At 34.7% G+C, this 10,372-nt stretch overlaps 1 protein-coding gene across 1 annotated transcript; it reads left to right on the forward strand.

The window, feature by feature from the left end:
• The first annotated feature begins 1,013 nt into the window (after positions 1-1,013).
• LOC138318000 (kanadaptin-like) lies at positions 1,014-10,066 on the forward strand. Its single transcript, XM_069260010.1, has 12 exons — positions 1,014-2,103; positions 2,389-2,566; positions 2,816-2,959; positions 3,343-3,406; positions 3,832-3,974; positions 4,566-4,726; positions 5,101-5,170; positions 5,757-5,949; positions 6,851-6,953; positions 7,109-7,483; positions 8,048-8,141; positions 9,125-10,066. The coding sequence occupies exons 1-12, from the start codon at positions 1,225-1,227 to the stop codon at positions 9,172-9,174; spliced, it is 2,454 nt and encodes an 817-aa protein (XP_069116111.1). The 5' UTR covers positions 1,014-1,224; the 3' UTR covers positions 9,175-10,066.
• Positions 10,067-10,372: the final 306 nt, after the last annotated feature.

Raw genomic sequence — 10,372 nt, forward strand, 5'->3', positions numbered from 1 at the left:
AAATAGTAGTTAGTAGTTAAGTAGCTCCCCTAATTTGTGTAGGGTGCTGAATTAAACTACCCGCCAATATGGCTGACTTTATGGGAAATACATGTCACATGTTGGGATGGATTTGTATAATAAATAGAATTGTGACGCGTACAAAATTTGAAGATAATGGTCTATGGCAATTTTACAACATTTTTACATAACTCTGACACCTTACAATATCTGAAGTGAGTTGATGATTATCGATTTTCTTCACGCGAAATTGGAGCTGGAGATTTAGGCGTCCATGCTGTCTGCGCGCGCAACCGGAAGTCCTCCGTGGTTACATTTACACGCAGCCTCGCTTTCAATACTTTCAACTTTCCTTTACTTTAATGGTCAGAACTGGGAAACGTAAGCAGAACTTGGCCGTCGTATTAATATGTGAGAACTTTTGGAAGGCCAATGAACGCATTTAGACTGGTTTTCTTTGCCGACTATTCACTTTAAGTTTGTCATTTTAGTTATGCCAAGCCCCCGTACACCATTTTTATCACATAAACCAAGCCCCCGTACACTAGTTTAACAAGCCCCCATACACAAGCTAAATTTTGAGTCGTCTTGTTGAAACATCCGTGGCCACGACAGTACGAAATTGGCCTCAACACGAACTTCCCATCATAACCCGTCTATACAACCCAAAAATTGTAACCTGGAACAAGCTAGTTATTCAATATCACGAACAATAGTTCACAGTCGTTTTCATTGCGGTACCCCCCTACAGGTGACCCTGGATTCCTGTCTATTCCTCAATAAATATATGACGCTGGGGGTTGACAGATCGCATACGGACGCGATATATAATAAGCTTGAAGTGGACAATAGTTACAGATACATTAATTACATTAGGATTGTGCAAATATTGTAAAACTTATCCTTGTTGCGACAGGCCTCGCCTCGTCGATACCAATATCCGGTGTACGGTTACCCACAGTGGTAATTAGTAGGCCTGGGCCGTTTTCGTTTATTCGGAACAACCGGTTCAACCGTTGGTTAAGTCATTATTTCAAGTATAAATCCTGACAGACCTGCTTTTTTTGATACAGGCCTGTGAGGGCTTTGTCAAGGCTCGTCTGAAAACAATATAAAATCACCAGGTCCGTCTTTAATTAATAAACGAACAACTAGGTCCAACCAGTCAAACCGCATAATCGAAAACGGCCCCGCGTTCCAAAACCGGAAGTACACAAAACAAGCATGGCGGACAAAAACAAACCGGAGAGTGCAGAGAGCACAAGTGAATGCAACGCCAGCATCATGGAAGAAAAGACAGACAATTTAATAGCGGAATGCGATTTAAGTCCACTTTCTCGCACAACAGAATCAGTTTCAATTTCTTTTAAGATGCCAGGTTTACCAGCATTGCATCAAAATAAACACGAAATACAAGACACGACGATAACAAAACCACACCGTAATAAACCTACTAACGTATTGCAGACGTCGCTTGGTTCAACCGAAAACGATTCCGATTTTGAGAAAAAGAAAGACCTCAAAGAATCGTTTAAAACTCCTTCTGAATCGTTTAAAACCCCTGCATTACCAAGTGAAGAGAAAACGACAGAGACTAAGAATGGTGATGATTGTGATCATGACGTAAACAAAGCAAACAACACGAAAGTGAATACACAAAACACTGTTGGGAAAAATGGCCAAACTGTCACGAAGAAAAGCGCACTTTCACCAGCAGAACAACTCAAGCAAACACAGGTTGTTATTCCTTACAAAGAGCCAAGTTGGAGTGGTCTACCAGAGGATAAATATTCATTAGATGTTCTCAAGAATGGAACCATAGTATCCACTATAGATTTAGAGAAGCCATATTATGTGTTTGGTAGGCTGCCTAGCTGTGATGTTACAATGGAACACCCTTCACTGTCACGCTATCATGCTGTGATTCAGTACTGCAAAGGAACCCCAGGAGAAGGAAAGGAAAAGGGGTGGTATCTATATGATCTGGACAGTACCCATGGGACTTGGGTTAACAAGCACAAGACTTACCCCAATAAATATTACAGAATACGTGTTGGACACATGGTGAAGTTTGGAGGAAGTACTCGCCTTCATATTTTACAAGTATGTTCGAAAATGCAAAACAAATTTAATATCTGTTCTAAGGGACAACATATATAGTATATATATTTTTGATATATACATGTACAATTTACATGCACATACATTATTATAAGTTAACATTTTAGCATGACTACTACATCGAAGAAAAATGTGTCATTACAAATTTAAGATATTCAGCATCTTAGGAATATATTGGTACTACATTGTAATTTAGATCTATATAAATTCATAATGATTGCTTTGTTGTTTTGAACTATTCAATAAACATCTTTGTGCATGAATTAGGGTCCAGATGAAGATGCAGAAGAGGAGTCAGATTTAACACCCACAGAGATGAAGGAACAGAGAGAAAAACAGAAGAGAGAAGCAGAGATACTAAGACAGGCAGAGATTGCTGCAGAGGAACAGAAAATAGAGGAGATGAAGAGAATTGAGGAAGCCAGGGGATGTTCCTGGGGCATGGGTAAATGTTGATATATTACACATGTGTTATTCTCAAAAACCAAAAGTTAATTCCAGGGGATGTTCCTGGGGCATGGGTAAATGTCGGTAGATTATACATGTGTTATACTCAAAAAACCAATAGTTAATTTTTACCTGACCATGGCTATCCTGTATTTCTTGGTTTGTTGTAAAAATAGTTTAACCAGTTGTTGTATTTATTGACACCAACTTATAACATAGCTATGGTCATCATTTGTGTTTGTAACAGGTGACGATGCTGCAGAGGAAGAGGATGAAGAGGAGAAGGGAGAAAGTGCTATGGGACAAGTGTTAAATATTCTTACTCCAGAGAGTGAAGCTCTCTACATTAATGACCCAAAGAAAGCTCTCAAGGGGTACTTTGAGAGAGAAGGTACTTTAAATTACTCTGAAGAAAAAATTTAACTACCAGTATATTTTATTGATTACCTAACCAACCTATATAAATATACACACATAACCTGTTTTGTAAGCAGACGATGGAGACTACTATTAATGTCAAAAATTCTACAAATTATACTACTAGTTTATAGCTTCATCAATATTTTAATTATTTGATAAATAAATTAGAATCGTTTAGTAAGAATGAATAGGAAAATCCTAAGGGTTTTCTTCATAACAAATACGTTTCTATCATCCAAATTTATCACATATGAAAGTTGCTATAAAGTTCATTGGGATATTTGGTGTTAAAATAGTTTTACGAACATCCAGAAATGAAAACTAGATACCATGTTTGTATAAATTTTTTTACAGGCTGTGAAGAGCCAGAGTATGAGGTAGTGGATGCTGGCAAAGGGAAATTCAAGTGTACAGTGGAGTAAGTACTGGTAATATAGACTTGTCTTGACACCAATTACTGTATATAGGTGTAAGTGCATCTAATTATATATGTATGTAAATTATAGCACAAGAATTAGTACTTGAACAATATGATAAATTGTAAAGTATAACTTGTCCAAATCCATCCCTTATCTAATCTGAATCCTTGTCTATATTATCGTGATTGTATGGCATTTTCTTTCTTAATTTATATTTATTAAAACCTGTATGATCCATAAACCTGGCTATGCCGGCATTATATGCTGGTCCCATATACAGTATATGTAATTTACACTGTGTATGCGCTGTTAGCAGAAGAAATATTTGTCACTTTCACTGTTGCCTATATATACATGGGGACAGGGTCATAAAATATAATGTAGTGAAATGAGGACTGGCATCAATTTCAAATTTTATTCTTAGATTACCAGTTGACACAGCAGCTGGAGAACCAATGGTTGCTGAGGCCACTGTGTCTGGGAAGAAGAAGGATGCTGTAGTGCAATGTGCTCTGGAGGCCTGCAGACTCCTCGACAGACAGGGCTTACTGAGGGCATCCAAGCATGGTGAGCTCCTATACTGATCTGGAGAATCTGTTTCCGTATAGTGCTGGTATGGTAATCGGAACTAACGGTCTATGTTACTCCTGTCACCAAAGTCTTCTCTCCATAACGACTGCATCAATCCTCTGGTTCAGTTCTTCTTAAGTATAAATATAAACTTTATTTGTTTTACACGAAACAAGTTATATGACTCATATAAATCAGTTTTAATGGCCCGATTGTAGTGTGCAAAGGGTCTTAGGGTGGGAGGAAGCTGGAATGCCCATAGAAAACCCTGTGACCATGGCCAAGTGACCCCTGTCCTTGTCAAGGATCTAACCCCAGCCAACTAGGTGAAAGGTGAATGGCTTAACCACTACACTACACGATAACCCACTTCTTCTTATATTAATTAGGAGGCATCTCACTCTTTTGAATCAAACTACGGACACATTTTAATAGAGGCACATTACATTTCATCAGCAAAAAAAAATTAAGCGAAATTCCATAATTTGAAGCTATGATATATTGTAGCCTTAGACTTTCTACCCTTGCATATTCATGTGTTCATTTTTCTGTGGATTTCCCACTATGTCAGTTTTAATTTTTTTACAGAAAGTAGAAAGAAGAAAAAAAAGAATTGGGCCGATGATGATTATTACGACAGTGATGATGATACATATCTGGACCGAACCGGTGACATAGAGAAGAAACGAAAACAAAGAATGGACAAGGCTGGAAAGGGTGAAGAAGGAGCACAGAACTATGATACATTGGTATTAATCAACATTTTCTGTTAAACTTAACAATCAAAGAATGCCTGTTATTATACTTTTTCATGCAAGCAAAATGTGAAAAGGAAAATGTGGGAAATTATTTTCATTATTTGGAATTTAACATATCTGTTGTCCAATCCTTTTAGAGATCACAGCGGCCACCTTTGAGTTCCCAGGGAACATTTTAACAGCTATTACACATCTACATAGTTTCAGCTAGAACCATGTTTGATTTGAAAACAATTAACTGATTGGCTTTTAAGGAAATCTCTGGAAATCAGACAAATTATGATTACTATGATAGACACTAATTAAGTATTTGGAAATTAGAGCTTGAAATATTTAAGATGAATGTCTTGAAAATATATTTATAGCTGGAAAAACATAAGAAAATCCTTCAAGAAATAGAAGAAATAGAGTCCAAACTGGAGAAAGCTAAAGCAGGTAAGGTTGTTCCAAATTTTTCATCAACTTTATGAAGTCTAAAAATTGAATGCTTTAAATAGATATTCCATTGGTGTTTCAAGAATGCAAGTTAAAAAAGATGCTTCCTTTACTTAAATTTCAAATCAGAATACACAAAATGAATCTATATTGAGGTTTTACAAAAACTTTTTATTCTATTTGGCTTCCTATAGACAATATTAAATTCATTTTTGAAATATTTTCTTAATTCAAAATTATCCATCATTGGACTTTTTCTCCTTTGTTATCATGAGGACATATTTATTTCACATTCAGTTTACAATTGTCAGGACACGTCAGGTTTTTATAGTGAAAGAAATGCAGATTATCCAGAAAAAAACACTGGCCTTTACCCAGTATCTAGAAACTTTTGTTATTTAGGTTTGGATACACCAAGTGAAGAAGAGTAATGAAGAACAAATAGCATCATCTGGTACCACTGATTAAAAAACTAAAAAACAACAAACCTCGCTTATTGGGTGTTTATGAAACATTGATTATTCAAAATGAAACAGTTGATAGATTTTTCAAAATGAAGTACCCGGGTATTGAATTTACACTACAGAGGCAGCTGCAGCCATGACAGATGGGGAGCTAGATGCCCTTGATGCCTATATGTCTGCCATTAAATCGGGCATGATGGACACAAAAACCAAAATGAAATTAAAACGTCAACTCATGGAATTGAAACAAGAGGAACAGAAAACTCGAAAGCTTGTCAACATAGCAAAGCCTACTTCTATGCCTGAATTGAAAAGGTATCATTAGCAGCCTTCAGTAAATTAAGTCACTGTTCAAAAGCAATGAAATCGCAAAAAGAACATGCCGCGGAAATAAATTGATTTACAGTTTAGTCAATTCAATGCTGGTTGGCTTCAAGAATTCTCTGGGAATTAATTATTTCGTTTGTGAAGACTACGATTATATTATGCATTTTTTTTTTCAATGAGAGGAATTTTCTCAAAATCAAGATGCTGTTATTTCTGGTATATGACACTGATTCATTCTGATATTATTTGAAATATTTTTGCTTAATACTACATTTTGAGGATCCTTGGAACAGAAACGTGGACAGAAATAGGACTGATAACATTGATGAGTACAAGTATTTAAGTAATGTTACAGTGCACTATAAACCACATTATTTTTTGCGTAATTTTCGCGAGAGCTTGAACACAAATTAAAATTTTTCATGATACAGTAAAACATGTATCAAATGAACTACTGGGACCAACAAAATTACTTTGCTCTACACAAAGTTTGTTATACATGCAATTACAGGCATGTTCTAGGAACCTTTACTGGGAACGAAAATTCCTACGCTATTAGTAAAAACATGAATTTGTTGTAAGAGTGTTCATTATAAACGTGTTTTACTGTAATTGTATAAAATGTAAAATGAATGTACAGTTGTTAGTAAAAGTCCTTGAACACAAATTTATGTATTCATGAATATATTTAATATAACAATGACGTTTAATATCGTATACACAAAAATAAAATGGTTTACATTATTTGGCACTTATTGTTAACCAACTACCGGTAAGTACATGTACCAGGTATTTTATGTAAAATGTGTATTTTAGAAATGGTTATAACGCTTCAATTGTGAATTATTTTAGAGGCTAAAAAGTTTTGAACTTTAATTTGTTTTGATAGACCTGACCCTAAAGACATGAAGAAGGCTGATGTGAAAGGACTGCCTGCTTTTGGAAAAATCAAAAGTTTACAGAAAACCACTAAAAAGCCAACAGTGCCTGCAGTAAGTTTAAATTAGTGGGGATATTTTGTTAAAAGTGTATTGAAAATTACAAGGATTTTGTTTCTATTTTTATTGTATTGATAGCATATGAATAAATCTAAAGCAAAAACTGTTTACTGTAGTTTTAAAATCTTTCTTGTTTGTGCTTGACACAGAGCAAACCTTTGAGTTTTGACAACAACAGAACAGTGGAAGAGGAGGAGGAAGAAGAAGAGGAAGAAGAAAATAAAACTAAAGGAAAATCAGATGTGAAAATCTTAGACTCACAAGCTAAAGACAATTCTAGTGCTGAAAAATCTGTGATAAAGACTGTGAAAAAATCTAATGAAATAAAAGGTCCGCATAGACCACCAGCATCACAACACAGGGACATGGAGGATACATCAGAGGGGGACAAAAGTGTTCCTCCCCAGACACAGGACATTGTAGACACCATGGATGTAGTCACTGAGGAATCACAAGTAACAAAAGACGCTGTAGATCAACAGAAAGCACAAGGAAAGAGACAGCGAAAAACAGACACAACAGATGTTAGTATAGTCTTCATGCAGTAAAACATGCAAACACAAAAAACTAAATACTTTGGTATAATACATGCTGTTTGTTACACTCGTATAACAAATATCTTATAGTCTGGGAATGAAAAGTACAAGATGTACTATGGGAACCAACAGAATTACATTGGTATAAGTACATACATGTGTAACAAACATCAATCTTAAATGAACCTTGTTGGGTAATTAGAAGTACATTATGTATTATGTTAAAATTATAACCATGCATATGTTGTATGGGTGTGTTTTACTTTATTTACTGTTAAACTTGCCTCTATAGAACCACTTGCTGATGTCAGAATTACTTTTTTCTTTCACCACAATAAATAACTTGTAATTTTGTTTTCAACCTCATTAGAGTTCGTGTTTTCGAACTCTTGCAGTTTGGTGATCATGATGAACTGTTTAATGACTTAAATAGATTCTGTGAAAAATTATAATTTACAAAACTGCTTATACATCAAAGTCTATGTTTGTCCGATACATTTTTTGAATACACAATCAGCTATAACATATATGATTAATTTTAACTTTTTACAGAAGAAAACTAAGAAAAGAAAACAGGATCCCGACGTTATAGGTCCAACATACGACAGTACCGACCCTGACTATGCTGTATGGGTACCACCAAGTAGTAAGTAATATAATTATATACTTAAAGTTATATGTGCCGTAACTGGGCGATAATTTTGACATGCTATTTTTTCATCATTAATTTATTAAAAACCATTAGGTTTGATGAATAAAGCTGTAAAAACCATTCAAATGGCTTCAGATGACTTATAAACATTAGTTATAACATAGAAATTTTGTACTGAAAAATTGTTGTTTTTATGCCTAAGATGTGTTAAATGAAAACATACCTGTAGAAGTCACTTTATAATTACTAAAAACATTGTAAAATGTGTAATGAAATTGTAGACCACAATTTGGCTTCATGGTCTCACCGTATGTACTCATTTCTCTTCACCATTGATGTAAATAAATGATTTTTGGCAGTACTGCCAAAAATCATTTTCAGCTCTTATTTGTACATGTAAAATTAAAACCTATGCATTGAAAGCACTGTAATTTTCAAAAAGTTGGTAATTTTTGGTGCTGAATAACATATTAAAAGCTCATCTGGATTCGTGAGTATGAAAAATACGGCACATATAACTTTAATATATATGTTACGGTTTGCAAATCCTTCCTTGTTTTTACTGTATATTATCACTTTTATTCAAAGGTAAAAAAAAGAATGATGAGTAAGATAACATGTACAAATGTATCGCTTATTACTGTTAGAAATTTACAATTGCTTCAACATTTCTCCCTGCAAATATTAGTATCAAAGAGGTGATCAAAAAAAATTTTTCTAGCAAAAAAAACCAATAACTCAACAGTAGAATGACATAAACTATTAAGTACAGAAATGTAATACAATTGCATGTAGATTTAGATATATTTAAAAAAAAGACTGGTGACATATACACTGTAATACCAGTATGTACATGTCACAGTTTTCATGTAGTAAAATTTTCAACAGTAGAATTCTCTTTCCTGTAAACTATGTTATGGACTACAGTGTAATTCCTTTAGAATTGTATTTATTTAAATGATATATTTCCTTTGCAGATCAATCAGGTGATGGGAAGACACATCTCAATGCGAAGTTTGGGTATTGATCAGATCCAGGTTTGGTCACTGGTAACACCACATTGTGGGATTTGAGGCAGCATCAATAAATTGATATTCCTGCGCACTCCATAATTGTAGCTGTGACAGTGAAGCAGTTCATTGAAATAATGCTGAAGAAATGGCTGTTAGATGGTATCATGTGAGGAAGGTATGATACCTGGTACATTTATATATAAATCAACACAAACAAGTCACATGCTAATTGTCAAGTGCTATTATGACAGTTTTTTGGTTAAGATGTACACTACTGTAAGGTACGAGTGGCAGGACTTCATTTACATGCAGATCAAATTGTAGAGACTCTGTCAAGTGTTCAGAGGGTCATGGGTTCAAATCCTGGCATTGATATCAAGGGTTTAAATCCTGGTGTTCTTGTCAGGGGCTCAGAGGTTCTGGGGATCAAATTTAAGTCCATATATAGACATTTACCCATTTCCAATTATAAACATGATTACTTGTAGTTTCTTAACAAAGCTGCACAATATTGAATGGAATGAATTATTTTGTAGAGATTTTGTAAAGTGCAATTTGTGATCAGTTTAAACAATAAGAGTTCATTTATTTGTGGTCAGGAAAATTCTGACACGTGTATATGTATACCAATTACTTCTTTCAAATATCCCTAATTTGAGCTTGGGATTAGATATGTGTTAGAAGACAAACCCAAACTGCTCTACAAATTTATAACAATTTCTAAATGGACGAGGTGTACAAGATCCAAAATTTGTACAAATAGTTCATTGAAGTTCAGGCATTGTACGTAACCCATCAAATGGATTGTGGTAACCTGATATGAATATGGATTGATTTCAATTCATCAGCCTGATTCAATCCATCAACTACAAACAAGCGCATTAAATCATTTGATAACCATACAAAGTGTGTTCTATGTTATTATTATCTTGGTTTTATGTTTACCTAGGCAAATGAGCATATGTTTGGTGAATCTCCGTCTGTCAAACACAGCATGCAACTTTCCTACAAACAATTCTCAAGACACAAAAACCTCTGTTTGGGCTTATGAAATGGTGAAATGTAGTCCCATTATATAAAATTTAAATGATTGTGTCATGGCTGCAAGATTTCAAGATTATTAGTCCACCATCATCAGATGGTGGGCTATTCAAATTGCCTTTCGTTCGTGGTCCACCGTCCGTTCATCCGTTAACAATTCTTGTTACCACT

The sequence above is a fragment of the Argopecten irradians genome, chromosome 3, assembly GCF_041381155.1.
Source record: "Argopecten irradians isolate NY chromosome 3, Ai_NY, whole genome shotgun sequence".
Taxonomy (NCBI): domain Eukaryota; kingdom Metazoa; phylum Mollusca; class Bivalvia; order Pectinida; family Pectinidae; genus Argopecten; species Argopecten irradians.

What these genes read in the sequence shown, in the direction of transcription:
- LOC138318000 (XM_069260010.1), top strand. Translation starts at nt 1,225, where the DNA reads ATGGCGGACAAAAACAAACCGGAGAGTGCAGAGAGCACAAGTGAATGC. An exon ending in CTCGCCTTCATATTTTACAA is followed by an intron (nt 2,104 to 2,388) that starts GTATGTTCGAAA and finishes TGCATGAATTAG; the next exon opens with GGTCCAGATGAAGATGCAGA. An exon ending in GGGGTACTTTGAGAGAGAAG is followed by an intron (nt 2,960 to 3,342) that starts GTACTTTAAATT and finishes ATTTTTTTACAG; the next exon opens with GCTGTGAAGAGCCAGAGTAT.